Source organism: Carassius carassius, chromosome 32 (genome assembly GCF_963082965.1).
Source record: "Carassius carassius chromosome 32, fCarCar2.1, whole genome shotgun sequence".
Classification (NCBI taxonomy): Eukaryota; Metazoa; Chordata; class Actinopteri; order Cypriniformes; family Cyprinidae; genus Carassius; species Carassius carassius.
In genome coordinates this window covers 27,660,742-27,681,998 of record NC_081786.1, presented here as the reverse complement: position 1 = coordinate 27,681,998, position 21,257 = coordinate 27,660,742, and the positions used below count along the sequence as shown (strand labels likewise).

At 37.3% G+C, this 21,257-nt stretch overlaps 3 protein-coding genes across 8 annotated transcripts in view; all 3 read left to right on the top strand.

Annotated features, from left to right (window-relative positions):
* LOC132113067 (collagen alpha-1(XII) chain-like) overlaps positions 1-21,257 on the top strand; it is a 171,910-nt gene that overhangs the window by 89,739 nt on the left and 60,914 nt on the right. For 4 of the 6 annotated variants that reach the window (XM_059520878.1, XM_059520876.1, XM_059520874.1 and 1 more), the window contains exons 1-10: positions 12,029-12,159; positions 12,815-12,918; positions 16,393-16,509; positions 16,593-16,733; positions 17,347-17,397; positions 18,094-18,357; positions 18,776-18,940; positions 19,026-19,199; positions 19,301-19,591; positions 20,198-20,800. In XM_059520878.1, coding sequence (XP_059376861.1) covers positions 12,849-12,918; positions 16,393-16,509; positions 16,593-16,733; positions 17,347-17,397; positions 18,094-18,357; positions 18,776-18,940; positions 19,026-19,199; positions 19,301-19,591; positions 20,198-20,800 — 1,876 coding nt within the window. In that variant the 5' untranslated portion in view covers positions 12,029-12,159; positions 12,815-12,848. Of the gene's footprint in view, positions 1-12,028; positions 12,160-12,814; positions 12,919-16,392; positions 16,510-16,592; positions 16,734-17,346; positions 17,398-18,093; positions 18,358-18,775; positions 18,941-19,025; positions 19,200-19,300; positions 19,592-20,197; positions 20,801-21,257 lie in introns of those variants that run through there. The other 2 variants (XM_059520875.1, XM_059520879.1) reach the window with 2 other exon arrangements.
* tmem30aa (transmembrane protein 30Aa) lies at positions 598-7,604 on the top strand. The gene is made up of 7 exons (XM_059520868.1): positions 598-1,054; positions 1,762-1,881; positions 4,187-4,294; positions 4,574-4,661; positions 4,991-5,137; positions 5,386-5,598; positions 6,758-7,604. Exons 1-7 carry the CDS (start codon positions 806-808, stop codon positions 6,949-6,951), a joined length of 1,119 nt encoding a protein of 372 aa, XP_059376851.1. The 5' UTR covers positions 598-805; the 3' UTR covers positions 6,952-7,604.
* Positions 8,459-10,775, top strand: LOC132113307 (cytochrome c oxidase subunit 7A2, mitochondrial-like). Its single transcript, XM_059521116.1, has 4 exons — positions 8,459-8,614; positions 8,972-9,061; positions 9,661-9,745; positions 10,570-10,775. Exons 1-4 carry the CDS (start codon positions 8,486-8,488, stop codon positions 10,626-10,628), a joined length of 363 nt encoding a protein of 120 aa, XP_059377099.1. The 5' UTR covers positions 8,459-8,485; the 3' UTR covers positions 10,629-10,775.

Here is a 21,257-nt window from a genome sequence, read left to right as displayed (position 1 = left end):
TGGTACTGAATTACACACGATGTTTGTGTGGATATTTCTTCATATAATATTACCATAAAAATTAAATCGCAGCATTCCAAAGACATCATAATAAAAGATGCAACATTGAGAAAACACTTAAAACTTAAATGATTTGTGTAAACCCAGTAGTCAAATGCTGCGTGCTCTCTCAATATTTGGCAGAAATCTATTTTAGAATTAAGGCTATTCAGAAGAATTTAAAAGATGAAAAAACAAACAAACAAGTAAACAAAAGCCTTAGGGAGAATCAATAAATTATGCATGATTTATTGCAACTGTGTGAATAAATATGTAATCATGTAATTAAAAAAAAGTCACTGTAGTAGGATCATGACTAGGCTACTGTAAAATATAATATAATAGAGTCACAAGCAACTATTTCTTACATTTTGGATGTAGGCTAATCCAGATTACATATAAACATTTAATACCCAGCACTGTTAATGCTGATTTAAAACATTGTATCTGGACAAGACATTTTACTGTCTATGAGGCTAACGTTATAAGGTTTTTGCATTTCCGTAATGAGTTGAGTACGGTTTTTTTTTACGTTGCAGAAACGTCACGTCGGGGGAGGGGTGTCATTGCTGACGTCACGACGTCGCCTCCAGTCGACTGGCTGCTGTACTTCCTTGTTTACCGTCTTGTCCAACGCCAACAGAAATAATCCTTTTGCTGTTAATGGCGCTTTCGTGTTGCGATAAGCACAAGCGATAGCATCAATATAACACATTACTGTCGATACCTGAAGCTGTCGTGAAGTGCTCGCTGTCCGCGCGGCTCGATGATGGCGTCCAGCTATAACGCGAAGGATGAGGACGGTCATCACCCGGGATCGGTGAGCTCCGGGGGCCCCGGCGCCGTTAAGAGCAAGAAGCCCGATAACACGGCCTTTAAACAGCAGCGTCTGCCCGCCTGGCAGCCCATCCTGACCGCCGGCACCGTCCTGCCTGCCTTCTTCATGATCGGGCTCATCTTCATCCCCATCGGCATCGGACTCCTCGTCACCTCCAACAACATCAAAGAGTTTGAGGTGGGCACCGTCGCCATAGCAACATCTCATTACAAGGTCATCAGTGTTGGGGAAAGACTAGTTACATGCAACAGAATGACACAAGTTAATTACAAAATTAATGTAACTGTAATCAGTTACAGTTACCGACAAAAAATGTGTAACTAAATTACAGTTAACGTTACTTATAAATGTTAACGATTACAAAGAGGGTTGAGTCCGATTTGTTTCTTCTTTTACGCATAGACTGATTTCATTGATTTATTTCATAAATTGCAGTGATTGCCATTAAATATGAGACACCAGTGTTTCAGGACACAGAATAGGACACATGCTTATTTGATAACTGTTTTATTTCCTATTTGGGATAATGCATATGCTTTATTTTTTTAAGATTAAACTGTTTTTTCCCCATTGCATTATTAGATTCCAGTGTTCCCTGTCATATCTATGCAAAGATTTGATTTAAAAAACAGTATCATTGCTATTAAACCATTGATTAATAGTGGAAAGCATTCGAAATTTAGAGGAGTAATCAAAAAGCAATCAGCTGTAATCAGTTAACATTACCTTTTTGAAGTAATTGAAATTGTTACACTACTTGTTAAATTTTAATTAGGGTAATCTGTAACCTATTACACTTCCAAAGTAACCTTCGCGTCACTGGTGTCACGCATGGCTGATGTGGTGATGTTTTAGTAGTGTAACTGGTGTCGTGTCTGTTGTAGGTGGACTACACTGGTGTGGACATGTCCAGTCCGTGTTTCAACTGTGCGCAGAACTACAGCTGGAACAGCACGAGTGTGTGCACCTGCTCTGTGCCCTTCACACTCGACCAGCCTTTTGAGGTACACCACCCTCTTCCTCATGTACAGCCATCCACGCACTAGAAAACCTTAAAGGGATAGTTCAGCTAATAATGAAAATTCTGTCAGTAATTACTCACCCTCAGGTCGTTCCAAACCTGTAAGACCTTTGTTCATCTTCAGAATGCGTATTAAGATATCTTTGATGAAATCCGAGAGCTCTCTGACCCTCCCATAGACAGCAATGCAACTGAAATGTTCCCAGACCCAGAAACATAGTAAACACAACAGTTCATGCCACATCAGTAGCTTAACTTCAATTTTACAAAGCTACGAAAATACTTTTTGTGTGCATAGAAAAACAAAAATAACACTTTCATTCATTCAGTACCTCTGCACGTAAACAACGCATGCATCGAGGTAGTTTCTATAAAGTAGGAGGAATGCTTGATTTGGAGGAGAAGAATTGTTGAATGAAGTTGTTATTCTTGTTTTCTTTGCACACAAACAGTATTCTCGTAGCGTTGTATAATTGTGGTTGAACCCCTGATGTCACATCCTGTTTTACTGATGTCCTTGCTATGTTTACAGACCTGGGAACATTTCAGTTGTGTTGTTGTCTATGCATCAGAAATATCTTAATTTGTGTTCTGAAGATGAACAAAGGTCTTATGTGTTTGGAATGAAATTAGGGTGAGTAATTACTGACATGTCTTCCATTTTTGGGTGAACTATCCCTTTAAACACTTATCTTTGCATACACCTGGTTACTTGAAGCTCAGATCACAGAGCTAATCTTATAACTAGATGAAGAACCCAATTAGACGAGTAACTATCAGATCAAGAGTGAGATTTCTAATTGTTTATGTTGTAAGTGATGGCAAGCCATCCTGTTTCAAGAACCCACAAGCAGCTTACACTTCCTCCACTGTACTCTACAGTTCAGATGAGGTTCCCGTTTTTATATGAATTGGTTTTTGTCACTATTCAGTTAAACTTCCTTTTATGTTCAAGTTCAGAGGTGGTAAGTTTTTGTTTGTTTTGGATAGTCCCTTATTGATGAAAAATATAGCAGAAACATTCATTTAATAGAAATAACTATTTTTTATGTGCATAATATACTGTATTTTATTCCTGTGATGTGCAGCTGTATTTTCAGCATCATTCCCCAGTCTTCAGTGTCACATGATCTTCAGAAATCACTCTAATATGCTGATTTACTGCTCGAGAAACATTTTTTTTATTATCAATGTCAAAAACAGTCTTTGCTGCTTTTTTTTCCTGAAAACTTTGATACCTTTTCAGGATTTTTTGATGAATATAAAGTTCAAAAGAATAAAAAAAATGTTGTTGTAATATTATAATTGTCTTTACTGTCACCTTTGATCAAGTTAATGCATCTTTGCACTTTGCAGAATACAAGTATTGATTTCTTAAAAAAAAAAAAAAAAAAATGTTGTTCGCATTGGATTGTACTGTTATTTGCTTTAGTATTGATTGTTCAGCCATAATAACATTAAAAATACATCTGTCCAAAAAAATTCCAGTTATCAGAACCATGATACCTTTGACTTGTTTCACAATTACACAGTATTTAGTTTGATACCTCATGGCAGGCTGTTGACAGTCAATAACAGGTCTATAGTTTTGAATATGAATGGAGGGCCATGAGACAAAATTAAATGTAGCATTATACCCAAACATTTAATAGTAAAATATATTAAATTAAAAAAAGAAATAAATAATTAAAATATTAATTGTATATTTTATATTGCTTATTTTGTTTTTTTAAAATTCAAATTTACATTTAAATGCATTTTTTTTTACTATAAATTAATATGTGCTTCAGTGTTATGTTTAATTCCTATTTTTTCCTCTTTTCTCTTGTGATATGGCCTGAGGTAATCAATCACAGGCCACCTTGGAGGCTTTTCTTGTCTACACTGTTGAAACATTGGCGGCTCTTTATAGTTGGATATATTTATCTGTAGGTCCATTAGGTCGCAGTATTACTTGGTCTGTGGACTGTTTATCGGTCAGATATATCGTCTAAAGTTGCATTAGCTCTCGTGTATTATGCATTAGCATTTTAGAGGAGGTTTTATTGATTATGCTTTGAAAAGGTTTAAATAGAATTGTTTCCCGCTCATACATTAACAGGATTCAGATCAATTACATATAAACTGCCTGTGAATGTGCATCTATAAAGCAAATAACAGAAATAGCCCCAGGACAAAGGATTTTGTGCCTTCTCACCTGATGATATATATATATATATATATATATATATATATATATATATATATATATATTTTTTTTTTATGAGTGTACATCTTTTCTTTTGTAGAGTAATGTTTTTATGTACTATGGACTCTCCAACTTCTATCAAAACCATAGACGTTACGTCAAATCAAGAGATGACAGTCAGCTGAATGGAGATAAGAGCTCTTTACTGGTGAGTGCTTTGAGTATCTTTATGATATCAGATTTAAATAAAAAAAAAAACATGAGTACAATTTCCTGGCATTTTGTTGTGTATAAATAGCTGGTTTTACTGAACTTTATACATTTCCAGTGTCCAATGTTTTTATGTACTGTTTAGTTTTCATTGAAAAGTTGTCATTTTTCAGCCACGACAAGCGTATAGCTAATAATTTGTGAGAAATTCTGTCATGATGGAATGAAAGCTCAGAAAGTCATATTGTTTTCAAGTGTTCAAGTCTTTGTTGTGCAGAACCCGAGTAAAGAGTGTGAACCCTATCGATCGAGTGATAAGAAGCCCATTGCTCCCTGTGGGGCCATTGCTAACAGTCTCTTCAATGGTAAGACAAACACTGATGCATGTTGCCAGCTTCATGTTTCAACTTTTCACAGGCTGTGTCCCGAATGATGCATTATACACTCTAGTCATCTAGTGTGAAAATATCTTCACTTGCGGTACACGTTTAGGAGAGAATCTCAATGCATAGCCGTTCAGTGAATGGATGATCCCGATGCATAAGTGCTGTTCAGTTTACAGCAGAGGAACAGAAAACTCATGTGCATGTGAATGCTGTAGGCAGTTAATAATAAGAGCCTCAAAATAAATGTCACTGCTTAAACGAGCTGTGCGACACACAAGGTCTTTCTGAAATATTGTTCATATTTGTAGATACTTTGGAGCTGTTTTATAACCATCCAAATGGAAGCAGAATAGCTATTCATCTGGTTAAGACGGGCATCGCTTGGTGGACTGACAAGCACGTGAAGTTCAGAAACCCAGGAGGAAACAACAACAACCTCTCCATTGTGTTCCAAGGTGCATGAAGCTTCTTTTTATTATTTTATCTACTAAGTATCTGCTGTACTTTTATAAAGATCTCATTGATTTACATTACAAGCATCAGAATTTCATCTTACTGATTGGTCATTGCATGTTTGGAGTACTCTGAGTAAAAGTGAGGTGTTAATTCCTACTGTATCATATTGTATTATGAGCCATTAAAGCCTGGTGTATCAAATATGATGCTCTTCCACGACTCTAACCAGCGTTATTGGTCATCACAGATACAAGTAAACCTGTAAACTGGCACAAACCGGTTTACGAGCTGGACCTGTCTGATCCTGACAACAACGGTTTCATCAATGAGGATTTCATCGTGTGGATGAGGACCGCTGCCCTCCCCACCTTCAGGAAACTCTACCGCATCATTCAGAAGAAGAAGGACAACATGACCCCCACATTACCGCCCGGAAACTACAGCCTGGACGTGACCTACAGTATCCTTCACAACCAGACAAAGAGTAAAGAGTAAGAGTCAAATGGCTGCACTCTTTAAAAAGTGTGTTTGTGTCAAATTATGAAATCATCAGGTGAGTATGCTGTACACACACACACACACACACACACAAAAACTATGTATAAATGTCACGTTTAATTCAAAGTGTTGCTTGCAGTTTCTTTTAAATTATTGTGAAATTTACTAACAATTTCGAATTGAAACCTTTTCAAAGTTAAGCCTACATTAATTTATTTTTCCAGTGTAGCAGGTGAAAACAAGATCTAGCATATAGCATATCTAGCAAGATTAGCACATGCATTTTCATTTTTTCATTTTTTATTTTCATGCACTGGAATTTTGGCTTAGTTGGCTTTTGATAATGTCTTCTTTCAGACTAGTTGAAAAAAACAACAACATCCAAAATACACATTTTAGTGTTTGTTTTATTGCACATTATCTAACTGTGTCTGTAGGTTACAACACATATAAAGACAGCACTAAAATCATTACACCAAACTTATTCTGATGATTTGTACAGAGGGCTTGTTCATATATCACTCCCCTGATTTCATACAGCATCTCAGCCCTTTTTTAGCTGTTGATTGTAATTTCCGATTTATAGACTGATACAAAGAGAAATCCAAAATCCCTTCTTTAAACACCTGGCTTTGTAGAAATGTGTGCAAGTAAGTGAATATTTCATTGGATAATATTTAAACAATTTCAGAATTTGAAACTCTTAATATAAACAATTAACTGGAGTGGTATGTATGATTATATATATAAGTTATATATAGAATGTCTTATCTTAAAGGGACAGTTCACCCCTAAATCAAAACATTGTCATCATTTCCTGAAGCTACAAGATGTTGAACACCGTTATGAGCTTCTTTCTTCTGTTTAACACAAAAGAAGGTATTTGGAAGAATGTGGTTAACCAAACAGTTGCCGGTCCCCATTGACTTCAACATTATGGAAAATTCTTATATCTTCTTTTGTGTTTGACGGAAGAAAGAAACTCATGCTGGTTTAGAACAACATGATGACAGAGTTTTCATTTTGGGGTGAACTGTCCCTTTAAGTGTAACCTGCCGTCGATGGCGTCGAAGTGTGTTTGAAGTGAAATGCATGTTGATTCTTTAATGATGTGAACTCAGATTACCCAGTGCGCAGCTTTGATGGCCGCAAGCGCATGATCCTCAGCACGATCTCCTGGATGGGAGGGAAGAACCCTTTCCTGGGCATTGCCTACATCACCGTGGGCTCCGTCTGTTTCTTCCTGGGAGTGGTGCTTCTGATCATCCACCATAAATACGGCAACCGCAACAACAACGCTGACATCCCTAACTAACTAGCAGCAGACTGCGGTGTGTACAGTGACGTGAGAGTCCAGTCGTCGTATCTCACGCTGCTGTACACACACAGGTGCTCAGAGGAACTACTTGCAAACCTATTGTGTATGCACTGGCAGTGTTTTAAGCATTTATTTCATCCACACCAAAGCTTTATATTTTATGGTCTTTCTACATGAAGTGTTTTAGAGGAGCTGGGTGATGTGTAGTCATACAGACTGTATTTAAATGCTTCCCAACACAAAGACATGTCTAGATCATATTTAATAATAATACAGGCAATGAAGCACTTTGTATTGACGTTAAATATACACACACATTGTGCAAAATAGAAAGGTGTTTTGGACAGGCTTGGTGAAATTCATCCGTGTTGCTAATGGTATGGTACATGTAATAATGCAATATTTCTGATATTTTGACGGATTATGTTACTTTGTTATTTAAAATGCTGAGCTGTGAGTGTCTAGATATGCTTAAAGCAAGTGTGTTTTTAGTTTCTTCTTATAAAAGCTTGTTTTGTGCAGTGTATTTAAAAAGGTATATGTGTGTGTTTTGCAACAACTAAGGATCCTTTATCATCTCATGTCTGTGGTTGAGCCGAAGTCGTTTCATTTGCTCATGAGTTGTGTGATAATAAACATCAAATGCATGAGTGCTGAGTTGTGCAGTGGTGCTTTATTTCTCCTGGAAAAGTCTTGCTTTCCCACTTAAATATATTTTAAACATCTGTAACTACTACTGTTGTTGATTTTTAGAGCATTTATCTGCTCCTAATGTGCCTCCCAGTGACTGTGGGAGGAAGGACAGGCAGAGGTTGAATGTTGGAAATTAATTTGATATTTATATATATTAATTAAAGATATATATATATATATATATATATATTAAAGATTTCAGTTAGTGTAAAGCCTTTAATGCATTTTCTTTTCTTTCCCAAGAGCCTAGTAATGTATCTGTTTCTTATGAATTTTTTTCATAGAGCCTTTTTTTTTTTTAAAGAAGATTTGGTTGCACACAAGGTGTTAATAAATTTAAGAAAGAAGTTTGGTTTTATGTGTAAAGTTCTTTAACCTTTCTCTTATGAGTAGTAAAATAAAAAATGCTTAACTTATCAATAATAACATTGAACTAAACACCTTGTGTATCGGTTTTAAAAAATGACACATAGGTCCTATTTCACTGACATTGATATTTTATTAACAACATCACTCCTGAATGATCATAACTACCAAAAATAATATTTCAGTATAAAACCCAATTACATAATGTAACTATTTATTCTAGGCCTACCTAGTATAAAAACAGTTTTATGAAAGGAAATTAGGGTAAAATTTTACAATTTTGACTAAATGTATGCTGCTTGCATTACCAGAAATGTGTCTAAAAAGACGCACGAAGCGTAAACTGGGAAATGACCGCGCGACTACGTGAATCTTTTTTTCGAGCCTTTTCCTTCAAACCGGACTTGTCCGAACGAACCGATTCTCTAAAGCACCGGATCTTCCGAACGGCTCTGTCCGGTAGGGGGCAGTAATGCGCCTCTCGCCGCTGATCGTGCGCCAGACTCGTCTCGAGCAGAAGAAGGAAGTGACATTCTTAAGTGTCCTTGTGCTGGAGCGGCTTCCTGAAGGAGAAATTATCACAATGTTTAGGCACTTACGGGTGAGATTTAAGATCTTCATGCGTGTCCTCATTACATTCACGTACAGAAAGCGATGGATAGTCTTTTCTTTTACAGAGCTTGCTTGTATTTGAGCAGAATCAGAAACGCGTAAGCCTAGAAGGAGCATCGCTCGTGACCTCCTGCTCGTTACAGAGCATCATCAGTGCTTTTCTGTGTTTAACCGAGCTCTGTAAGAAATAAACAAACTCTCTATTAGTACATTGATATGCTAATTCATCTGGTTAGGTTGAGCAGTCTCTCTCAAGGTCGATGAACGGGAGTTTCATGGAAAGCTTTACAATGTGTTGTGGTTTATTGTTATTCTCAGTGTAATTGTTATGTGTTTGTGTTTGTAGAGCCTGCAGCAGGTCTCCAGACGGACTCTGTCCAGCTCTGCTCGCAGACCGCTGGAGAACAAGGTCCCTCACAAGCAGAAACTGTTTCAGGTCAGTCCTCCACTTCTGATCCAATTCAACCTCACCTTTAGACACTCATTCAGTTTTATTGACCTGTCTTTGACCTCTGGCACTGGTTAGTGGTACTGTTAAAGTCAAGACTGCTCAATGTGTTCCCAGGTTCTGGACTGATGGTCCAGTGTGGATGAACAGATAAGTACGAGATGACTCGCTCGTAGGGTTCACTTCTGTAGTAGTAGGCTGTATTTACTAATCATTGCATGTGTTGTAATGCTGAGAGAGTACAAAGTGAAAGTAAACGAGCAGTGTAAAGCTTCTATAACTGCGACAGCACTGGCTTTGACGCTGACACATAGATCAAGGGTTGGCTGTGACGTGTGCTCTGTGTCTGACTCTGATCCGTTTGAGATGTTCAGTTAGTTTTGGTGCTCACGTCATTAGCACTAAAGTGGACCGAAACAAGACGTTTTCTTAAAACACAGACATAAAGCTATAGCTGGCCCATTAATATTACTTTCAAATTGAGAAGTTGGCTTTTCTAATTCAGTCTGTTTCTATGCTTTACACGTGTGGCCCCCAAACATGCGTGCTCATGCATCAGATGCTAAAGTGTGGCTTGTTTCTTTCAGGAAGACAATGGCATGCCGGTTCATTTGAAGGGAGGCACGACAGATGCTCTCTTGTACAGAGCAACCATGGCCCTTACTGTCTTTGGTAAGCTGTAGATATGTGGCTCATAATAGAGTAATGATGAATAACTTCAGTAAATAAATATTACATTAATAGGGCCCAATGATATCATTGCATTTCCCCCCCCTAAATTCTGTGTTTTTATTTTCCTGAATTCAGTTTTAATGGTTGCGTTAAATGTAATAATCAAAAAGCATGCCTAATCAACTGAATTTATTATTACTATTATTTATTTATTTATTTTGTAAAGAAAATCTACTGCTTAAAATTATTATTGAAACTGTGGTAATCAAATGAAGGCATAAAATATTAAAAATGTATTTAATCTTTTATTTTATAATAATAATAAATTTTTATTTTTTTTATTTTTGGCAAAGTGCTACTCTTAAAATTAAAACATGGAAGTAAAATTAATATTCCTTAGTTACTATTATAATTTTATTATTGTTATAGTTATTATTGAATAATGTTTTTGTGGGTTCTGCTATACAAAAAAACAAAAAACAAATACCGAATAATGGAGGAAAGCACAACATTTTTTAAAAATATGTATTTATTTATTTTTATTTTATTAGTTTTATTTATTAATTCCTGTATTCCACTGTACTGTTAGTTCATATAGTTTGCAACTGTATCAAACTACGTAACTATTTCTATTAACAGCATTACAGTTACTTCTAGTTACTCATATCAGGGAAGTTCATACCCAGTCATTTTAATTCAAGTTAAAAGTCTTTAAGGGTGTTCAAAGGCACTGTCATATTGCTTAGTTCTTCGTATTCTTTAAGTGTGAAAATGCAGTTCTTTGTCTCTGTGAACAGCACTTGTCTCGTCTCTTCTCTCCTCAGGGTGCGGTTATGTGCTGTATTCACTGATCGATGCAGCGCTGCCCAAGAAGAAGAACTGAACGTGCTCCTCTGTTCATGTGTCTGAGCTGTAAAGATCTCTAATCCTCAGAGTTATGTGTCCTGTCAGTTATTTTCATTACATTGGATTAATATTTATTGATTGTACTGTAAAGAGCAATCATTATCTAATAAAACCTTCCACTGGCCGTCTGTGTTTGAAGATTTACTCTCAACCGTATTTTCACAATATTTCATCAGATTTAAAGTTATGATGCAGCAGAAGTAGTGACAGATCTTGTCGTCCATCCTGTGATGGGCGGGACTTTGGTTCTGTGCACTGGTTCTTGATTGGATGTTGGTGTGTGGGCGTGGCACTCAAAAAGACAGGGGCGGGGCTTATGCATCTTCAAAACATGTCTGTTGTTTTAATCTATGGTCCAGTTATGACACTGATTAAACATTAAAAGTGCAATAAATAAATAAAAATGTAAACTTGTTCATGAATGAATCATTGACAATAGGATCCATTACTGCATTTAGAAAAAAAGTGAATTTTCATTTAATGCCGACTTTAAAAATACAAGTACATTAAAACCATCTCATCCTTTTTTTTCTGTAACTGCGGCAAGAATATTAATAAGTCCCTATATATATATATATATATATATATATATATATATATATATATATATATATGAACTTAATATGATGGATAATTGTTCAGCTATCAAAACTGATCTGTACTGAAAAAAAAAAAGTTGCTGGAACAATTTTCCTAGTAAATTACAAGAACAATTACAAATAAATGGGAAGTATCACAATGAAGACGTTTCGTTTAAAAATAGAAAAACCTATTTTCCTTCTCTTTTTTTCTGTTTTGAATCTATCTCTGTCGACTGCTGACTAATCACACCCCAGCAGTGAAGTATGTGCTTCAGTATGATTATAATATTAACACGACTGTCTAATCAACAGTAGCCTGTGTATGAGATCGATATATTCGCAATTTCGCATAAATATATATACTTCGTTTGAAATGTAGTCAGTTTCATTTTTAACAAAGCGGTCATGTGCTTGGAGTGTAGACACCCCTGCCATAAAACTATATCGACTTTTTCCCCTTTCAAGAAGGCTAAAGTAAGTCTAAACACGAGGACTTAATTAGCCCACAATCCAGTTTCTATCAGGTAGCTGAACGATTAAATCGTTCTATACGTAAAAAAGTAGCCTACATTTCACCAATAAGTATATTTCATTAATTCTAATAATTTTTCGAGTTAGTAACTTCACCCATCTTTTCCAAGCACAGCCTGTCCATTTCTCTTATTAAAGTTGAATAGCTCAGCACATCTGCATCCCACAGAAGCGGATTCTTCTAAAGTAGTCGAGTCCCATATCTCGGAGGGGGCTCCATTCTTGAGGAGTTTCGTAAGGGAGTAAAGTTGGGAACAACCCCCTATTTAGAGTCAAGTTGAGCTCGGATTCCTCCCATTCTCACAGAGGTTTCCCTCAGTGCTGGAGGAGCGAGAGAGAGAGAGAGAGAGAGGAGGCTCTCACACTTTCACTCGGGAGACTGACGGACTGTTACAGGTCTGAATATCATTTCTCCACTTCATTCACGCATTTCAAAACAGTTTTTAGATTTTTACCGAATTCTTTTTTTTTAAAGAACGCGTTCAAGGAATTAAATTAACATTTAATCTTAGGCTATTTGGGAAGTTTTAATGTCTGGAATTTAGTAGTGATTTATGAGACATTTAGAGGATTTTATCACAAGTTTGTAATTCATTAATGCATGTTATTTATTTATTTTTATTTTTTTTAAACCTCTGCCACGTCTTTTCTTTTGAAAATATTTACATTTTTTTGAATGTTTAGCAAATAAATTATTCTGAGAAAGGGTAATTGTTGATTTAGTCTTTTGGTCTATAAATCAGATGAATGGTTATGCATTTTCATTGCACTTGTGTCAAGCTCCACGTGGAGGCGCTCATGAGCCGTGTCTCAATGAGAAGTAATTACACACATTACTTCTGTCTTCTAATTGAAAGGGAATGAGAGAGAGAGAGAGAGAGAGAGAGATTCTGTCATTTAATTGCCATTTACATGTTTAGGTGTTAAAATGATTCACATTTATTTAGTACAAAATAAATCTAAACACACATTGAATGCATTATTTAATGTAAAGTACTGTGCAATGACTGTAGAAATAACGATGAGTATAATTCTTTTTCTCTCTTTGTAGATTAATTAATGAGCAGCTGACTGTGTCTGTAAACATGAAGATCAGGCTGTCTTTGGCTGCCGCTGCACTCTTTGCTATATTACTGAATTCAGTAGAGGCTCAAGGTATAGTCCATGCCACCCGTCTCTCTTCTCTTTCTAAACATTTACAGTGAAATATGTTTTTATTCATTAATTGGATGCCAAGCGTACATTGCTTGTTGAATATCTTATATTAAACTGTATTACTGCTTCTTATAAATCAACTTTGGCCAATACGATGCATTGCTATATAATCATTTATAGCCTGATAGTTTATACATTTCTCGAAATATAGTTCTAATGATCTATTCAATGAAAATGATGTGCTATATTTGTTTTAAAGAAATGTTTCTCCAGCAATGTTGTCTGTGATTCCAGTCTACATAGAGGAGTGTGCTTCAACACACATAGAGAATAACAAAAGATCGATCTTTTCATACTTAATATGTTTAGTATGAAAAATCTTTAGACACATTCTGCCATTTGTTGTGAGGCATGCCTCAGCTCTCCGTTCTGCAGATATGAAACAATGCAGTCTGGGACGGTCATCACCTCCTCTAAGAGTCAGTTATTGCCCAATGATTTACCATTAGTGCTGGTTAATTACAGGAGCCCAGAAGAGAACGTTGTTACAAAAGCATCATTATTAAATGTCGGAAAAAAGGTTAAAATGCAGATTTTTGCAGTAAGTTCTTGCAGAGACATAATTATCTTAAGTCAAACTCAAATGTACATTTATCAAAAGTCAAAACACATGGTTAGTTTTAAACTTTTTTTATTTTTATTGCACTGTGTGTAGCTGGATCCTAGAAATTGTTTCAGCTCAAAACCCACCCAGAGGGAATGAAATCAATCCTATTTTTCGAAAACATGTAATACACTGACATAACTATCCATATATAAGCATTTTTTTTTGCTATAAAATGTGCATTATACTTAATTCTTTCACACAGTTTTTCATGCATTAAAATAAATCTCTGATATTTTCTGATCTCAGTCAAGATCAATAATCAAAACAACCTTGGCAGGCAACACTGAGCTGGATACACACATAAAATGAATTTTTGAAAATATAAAAACACTTTTTAATAAAAACACATGTACTTTATGCTTAACTAAACGGGTTCCAGAAGTAAAATGGATAAATGTTTTCCACCGCATGACTTGAAGTTGTCTTAGTTTAAGACGGATCTGTAATTAAAGTCACCACACAGCATCAGTTTAGCCAGTCTCGAGCGAAAGTGATGTGAGAATGTGAAGTTTGATTCAACTGGAGAACCAAATGGAAACATTCTCTTTTTTTCTGCACGTGCTGTAACAGAATGGAAAGATGTAACATGAGAGGGCTGAATTAGTCCTCAGACAGCACAAAGACAAAGAGCCTTTTTAGGTTTCCTGCAGCCACTCACGAAAACGCTGAGTTGCAATCCATACGGAAAGTTCATCTGCAGTAATGTTTAATGTCAGCACATGTTGTGGAATTACTTTGGCATCTGCTCGGCTTCTCCGGGAGACTCCAACCTCTTTTCCCAACTGCCTGGTAACGGTGCTAGCCAGAAAGAATGCCTGACTGCCTGGAGGTAATTGACCTGGGGATGAGAGAAGTGCTCTCCTGATGAGCCTCCTCATCCTGAAGTTTCCAGAAACAGAATCAAGCTGTCATGTTTCATTATTAAAACAGTTGCGCAGCTCATATTAAAGCTCAGTGGTAGGTAGCGTATCACACATCGTTTGCGTGCGCTGGTGCCGTGACACAAGATGCCTCATCTGTGAATCGTGAAGACTCATGGGTTCGGCCTGTTCGGACACATGAAGGGAATCGGCTCAGACCGCTTGAGTTTGACGCGTCAGGTTGGTGAGCATTCTTTCTCCAGCAGGTCGTGTTGTTTGTGGTTTTCCTGGTGTGCTTCCTCCACCGTTTATTTTAAAATGATATTCTGCTGCTCTGGATGCTTCTTCCTTCCTTCTTCTTCCACCCGTCCTCATTATTCAGCTGGCCGTCAAGAAGAATTTAGAACAGTAGTGCATGGTAAAGTCTCTAGAGCGAAGATCTGCTCTCATAGATGATCATAAATCTATAGCAGACACTGTGGATCTTCATCGCCTTGTCGATGAAGACTAGTAATAAATGTACTAGTTTACAGAACTCTACAATACATTCTTAAAAATAAAGGTTCCAGTTAGAATCAAATCATGTTCTACTGCTTAAAATGGTAAAATACTGAGCTGAAGAACCTATAATGTACTGGAACATAAATAACTTTTTTTTAATCTCCAAAGTACGACAAAGTTTCATTTTTTTAAGTGTTCTAAAAAATAAAGGTTCTTTATTGGCATTGAAGATTCCACAAAGAATCTTTAACATGCATTGAACCTTTCTATTGCACAGAAGGTTCTTTTGAGAACTGTTTACTGAAAGGTTCTTTGGGGAACTAAAATATTCTTAGGAGCCCTTATATTTAAGAATGTGATATTGCAAGCTGCACTCTAAACATACTAAATAATTTCTGTAATATTCAGCATGTTTAATATCACCTGTTGTTTGCATTTCGGATGACATCGCCTGTTTTTCCTATGCATTCTTTGCATTCAAGACATTATTTTGACAGCAGAGATTTACATCAGTCATCAGCATTCATGCATGCAGATGTAACATGGATGTTGAGTACGTTAGTGGACATCTTATCATCTTAGATCCCTCTTGCTGAGATGTGATCCACGACGGTTTGATGTAGATTGCATGTCAATAATGTCCATAACAGAATATCATTTTGAAATACATTTGTTGTGTTGTCCTTTGTGTTGTACATGGAAACAGTGTAATAAGTTGTTCACCCATGTACATGTGCATGACACTTTGACAACCAGACGAATGCCGATCGACTGTTGTCTTGTCAAGCACATCTTCTGTGTGAAAAGGAACTACACAAAAGTCTGTCACGACAAGTTGTGTATTCTTTTTTTGAGATTTGCAATGGATACTTGCCTTTAGTAAAACTTGTTAGTACTCAAGCCCTGTTGGAATATATGCATATATACAAAGCGTATATATATAACATATATGTATTTTTCTCTACTCCGGACAGAGCCATCTGGACATCTCTGACATCTCGAAAACTTGATTCCATTGTATAATCAATAATTTGGGAATGGAAACGTTGTCTTGATATGATTTATTTTTGTCACCAGACTTCCAGTGACCGGGCATGCCTTGTATTGAACGCATTCAGCATGTATTGGATGGTTTGTCGACGACATTTTGTTTGTGATGTGTTTAGCTCTTCTCTGCTTGAGCTGCAGACCATGAGATTCCAGGTTTTGCAACTCAAGAAAGGGCCATTTGAACCGAAATGGCTTCCGTCACTCTCTCACGTCGTGTTTTGTCACCTTTACTGTTGGTTCTGTTTGTCTCGCCCAACAATAAACAACTAAACTTCAGTCCTGAAGTGTTTGTCGTTGGGATTGTTAAAATCATCTAATGTTTCTTTGCTAAATTTATTATTAATTCAAATATTGCCATTTCTGGTGATCGTGACTCTATTAACTCTTTGTTTGCAGTGGAGCCTCCTTCAGACTTGAAATTTAAAATCCTGAATGAAAACACAGTGCATATGTCATGGAGGAGACCTTCGTCTCAGATACAGGGCTACAGAATACAAGTCATATCAGATACAGGTGTGTGATGTCAACAGCTGCATGTGTTTTGATCGGCTTTGGGGGACTTATGTTCTGACTCGGTATGTCATTATCTGTTCCAGATGATTTGAAAGATTTCAGTCTTCCTTCCTCGGCCACAGACACATCAATCACAGATTTAACTCCAGATGTAGACTATTCAGTGTCAATCAGTTCATTTGATGGTCTGGAAGAAAGTATCCCTATCCTTGGACAAATAACAAGTGCGTGCACACCAGACATCCTCAATATCTTTTTCTTATTAGTTTTGTATCTTAAAACAAGCAACTGTTGGTATTGCATGTATGCATGGTAAGGGATTTGCTCATGTGTTCAATTTTGACTTGAAACTTTGACATGGGTGATATTTCAAGTCATGTGGCTTATGGGATAAAGAAGAGGAATTGTAGTCTTACTTTTAAAAGCCACTTCAAGAACAGTTTACATTTAAAATATCTTACAAAGGTAATTTGGTAACTTGAGTCTTGTCTAGAGACCAAAATATAATAGAGAGTTAGGAGTAGACTCCTTTGACTTATGCCACAATGGAACAACCCGTAACACCCTAGGCATCACAAAATGAACTAAAAACCATTCAGAATACTGCAGCAATACTTTTTCAAGCACTGACCACTCACTAGAATTTCAATTGTTTTGAAGCACCATTCACATTTTCTTCAAAAAATGTAAAAAAAAAAAAATTCCAATGTAGTTCGAGACTTTCTGAGCAAATGCACAATAAATGTGATGTTGTTGATTATTAGATTTGATAACTCTATTTGCCGAAAGGAAAAGTGAGCTTCCAAGACACAGGACTAACTTCTTCTGCTATTACAGTTCAATCCAGCAACACAAGTGGAACGAAGAGGCCACCGTCAGAGGCTGTCAGTGAGTATATTCAATCAAACCACTTCTTCATCATTCCAGATGTTAGTTTTCTTATCACCTATGAAATGAAATTTTACATACAGGGTATTAGATCACATTTTTCCTCTAAACTTGGTCACGAAGAGAAAGATTGCTCAAGGCTGTGGTTGGCAATGCCTTTAATTAAAAAGCATTAAAATAGAATCAGAGCTCATAAAACACTTTGCTTTGTACTGTTAGAAGTGGCTGGTATAACACAGAGAGGGGGCTTGTTCTAGCCTCACTCATTGACTCGCACACACACAGACATCACAACTAGTGGAAAGGATTACGGTCCTGACCCAATTCCACTTCTTGAGTCCAAATCATGAGTACCGGTGTCAAAACAAATCCAATCGAAATTCCAGAAAACCTGTTCTCAAGATGTAAATTTCACAGTAAAGTTTTGGAGTCGTGTCTAAAGAAACAGAAATAAGCTTACTGAAAGTTTCCATTTGCTTCGGAAGCATCATTTTTGTTGGGAACTGTTAAAGGACAGAGGACATGACTTTTTAGGAGTCATTAATAATCGTGCAAGTGTAGTTGCAAATAGACTAAACAACAAAAAAATGTTGTCCATTAATATGTCAGATAAGTCAAATGCCAAAGAGTGAAGTAGATGTGTAGTAGACTCTTATATAGCTTTCTCTAATGCCTCTTCATTGCCTCGTCATGCAGAGTGTTCAGTGAGTGCTATAGCAGATCTGGTATTCCTGGTGGATGGCTCTTGGAGTGTGGGAAGAGAAAACTTTAAATACATCCGGAGTTTCATCTGGGCCATGGCCGGAGCTTTTGACATAGAAGAGGATAAGACCAGAGTGGCTGTGGTACAGTACAGCTCAGATACCAGGACAGAGTTCAACCTGAACCAGTATTACAGACGGCCTGATGTCCTGCGAGCCATTAAAAATCTGCCCTACAAGGGTGGTAATACCATGACAGGTGTGTAAAAGATTTACAATTTGCCATTCCTTTATTTGGCTGATTAGGACTTGTTTCTGTATCAGCATCTGTGTTGGTCCTGGAACAGCCCTAGTCAACATTAATCATCTAATCAGAGTTTGGGGATTGTTGCTTAAAGGGATTGGGTTTGGCTTGGAGTGTGCACATATTCTTGTCAGTCTATCATGTGATAACACATAGATGATATTGGAACACACTACTAGGCTTAAAAATAAACCATTACCTGACAAAACATAAAAAGAGTCATAAACAGCTGAATAAATATTCATATTTAAACACAAATTCTTCCAAACTAAATACTTAAAAGAGTGTAACGTGTAACAAGGACACCTTAAAAAAAGTGTTACAAAATCTTGACATGGATTAATTTGTTCCGGTTTCTTACACGCTCAACCAGGAGATGCAATGGACTATCTGGTGAAAAACACGTTCACTGCGGCGGCTGGAGCCAGGAAGGGATTCCCAAAAGTAGCCATGATCATCACGGATGGAAAGTCTCAAGATCCAGTTGGGGAGTACGCCGAACGCCTGAGGAACATTGGAGTAGAGATCTTTGTCCTGGGTATGTTCAGTATACATCTATTGAGCATGCTTCGTAATCCAAAACTGCATGGAACACTATTTCAAGCTGCGTTTCATGTCTTCAGGTATCAAAGGAGCAGATGAGGATGAGTTAAAGGAGATGGCCTCCGCTCCCCACAGCAAGCATATCTATAATGTCCCAAACTTTGACATGATCAATCAGGTGCAGAAGGAGCTCATCACTCAGGTGTGCTCCGGTGTGGAGGAGCAGCTCAATTTGCTTGCAAGCGGAGAGGAAGGTACTGGCCATTGCTACGTAATTCCATTAAACACACAGAGAATTGACCAGTTAATGGAATGGATCTATGAATCATAAATATTTATCCTTTTTTTACCCCAGTTGTTGAACCAGCTACAGAACTCAGAGTAACTGACATATCCTCCAAATCCATGAGAATCACGTGGCATTCGTCTCCTGGTGACATCACAGGCTATAAGCTGCAGGTCTTCCCCATGATTACTGGCGCCAAGAAGCAGGAGCTCTACACAGGGCCCACATTCACCGTGGCCAATGTCAGAGACCTGTCTCCTGAGACAGAGTATGAGATCAGTCTGTTTGCCCTCAAAGGTCTGACCCCTAGTAAGCCACAAGTGGTCAATGAGAAAACACAGCCTGTGAAGGTGTCTACAGGTAAGATGCTAACGACTTGTTTCATTAATGCTTCCAAGTCCCTGTTTACACCTGGTGTTAAGTTGAATTTTTTTCGATTGGGTAAAAAGTAGACAAGGGAGACACATTCCCATTTATATTTGGTGCTTTAATCCATTGCTTTTCTCCAATTTTGGCCATTTCTGTCTTGATTTTTAGGGAAGGGTCTGTGGGCGAGTGTATGTATGGGCTTTTTCTGATCTGATTTAATATTGTGAAATAAGCTTGCACAATTTACATAGAAAGCAATACGTAGAGCAGCAGATTTAGAAAAAAAACTTCGATAAATGATGCAACTGTTCCTGGATCACCTTGTGGGGACTAAATTTACAATATTTTCCTATCTAAATTTACAATATTTTACAATCTTTAACCATCATATTATAGGCTGGAATATACTACATAGCAAAACTCATGGCAAAAGTAGTGTAGTGTATTCCAGCCTTAAATCTCACAGATCCACCCTATTCTTAGTTTATCTATAAACTGGTACTTTTTGACTTACTTACACTCAAAATGCAAAAATATAATCATATTTATAATTTCCAGACAAACAAGTTGTGAAATCTTTTGTTGTGTTCCCTATAGAGTGCTCCTTAGAGGTCGAGGTCCAAGCTGATATTGTCCTCCTTGTTGATGGCTCGTACAGTATAGGACTGGCTAACTTTGCTAAAGTTAGATCCTTCCTTGAAGTGCTCGTGAATTCTTTTGACATCGGACCCAACAAAGTGCAGATCAGCTTGGTTCAGTACAGCCGGGATCCTCACACTGAGTTTGCCCTGAACAAGCACAGTGACAATGCAGCTGTGCTCAGTGCAGTCCGCACCTTCCCCTACCGTGGAGGCTCCACCAACACTGGCAAGGCCATGTCCTACGTAAGGGAAAAGATCTTCATTCCAGCCCGTGGTGCTCGTGATAACGTGCCCCGAGTCATGGTGCTCATCACAGACGGCAAGTCCTCTGATTCTTTCAAAAACCCTGCCAACAAACTAAGGGATGCAGATGTGGAGATTTTCGCCGTGGGAGTCAAGGACGCCGTGCGCTCCGAGCTGGAGGCGATTGCCAACGCTCCTGCTGATAACCATGTGTTTGAGGTGGAAGACTTTGACTCTTTTCAGCGGATCTCCAAGGAACTAACCACATCCATCTGTCTAAGAATTGAGCAGGAGCTCCATAACATCAAGAAAAGAAGTATGTGCTAGCTTCGATTACATTTGTATTGTTTTTTTTTCTTCAGTCATTTCTGCTCGTGTTTATGTCAGTGAGCTTACCATGATTTCCAAGTAGGACATGTTGCTGGATCAACAGCCTTGATGGACCTGGAATAATAGTCTTATCAACCAATAACATTTCAGGAATGAAAATAGTATTAAGGTTAGGGCTTGTCAGTCTATCTATTCCCTCTGATAAGCTCTGGGGTAGTTTGTTAAGGATAGGCTTCAGACTATGTTTGTTTGATGGGAATGTTGTTCCAGGATCAACAAAAGATGTTGATCCATGAACACACCCTGCTTGGGACAGTCACCAGTGTGGTTTCATAATACAAAAACTAGGAAACATCTGTTAAGGGCATATTAGACATAATAAACATCAGGAACAATAAATAATCAACATCTCAACATCATCATATTCAATACTAAATTGCTGT

Bases quoted from the DNA above. Each gene is read 5' to 3' on its own strand.
- LOC132113307 (XM_059521116.1), top strand. From the start codon at position 8,486: ATGCGCCTCTCGCCGCTGATCGTGCGCCAGACTCGTCTCGAGCAGAAG. The intron at 8,615-8,971 runs GTGAGATTTAAG...TTGTGTTTGTAG, and splicing joins CAATGTTTAGGCACTTACGG to AGCCTGCAGCAGGTCTCCAG. The intron at 9,062-9,660 runs GTCAGTCCTCCA...TGTTTCTTTCAG, and splicing joins ACAAGCAGAAACTGTTTCAG to GAAGACAATGGCATGCCGGT.
- tmem30aa (XM_059520868.1), top strand. From the start codon at position 806: ATGATGGCGTCCAGCTATAACGCGAAGGATGAGGACGGTCATCACCCG. The intron at 4,662-4,990 runs GTAAGACAAACA...TCATATTTGTAG, and splicing joins TGCTAACAGTCTCTTCAATG to ATACTTTGGAGCTGTTTTAT. The intron at 5,138-5,385 runs GTGCATGAAGCT...TGGTCATCACAG, and splicing joins CCTCTCCATTGTGTTCCAAG to ATACAAGTAAACCTGTAAAC.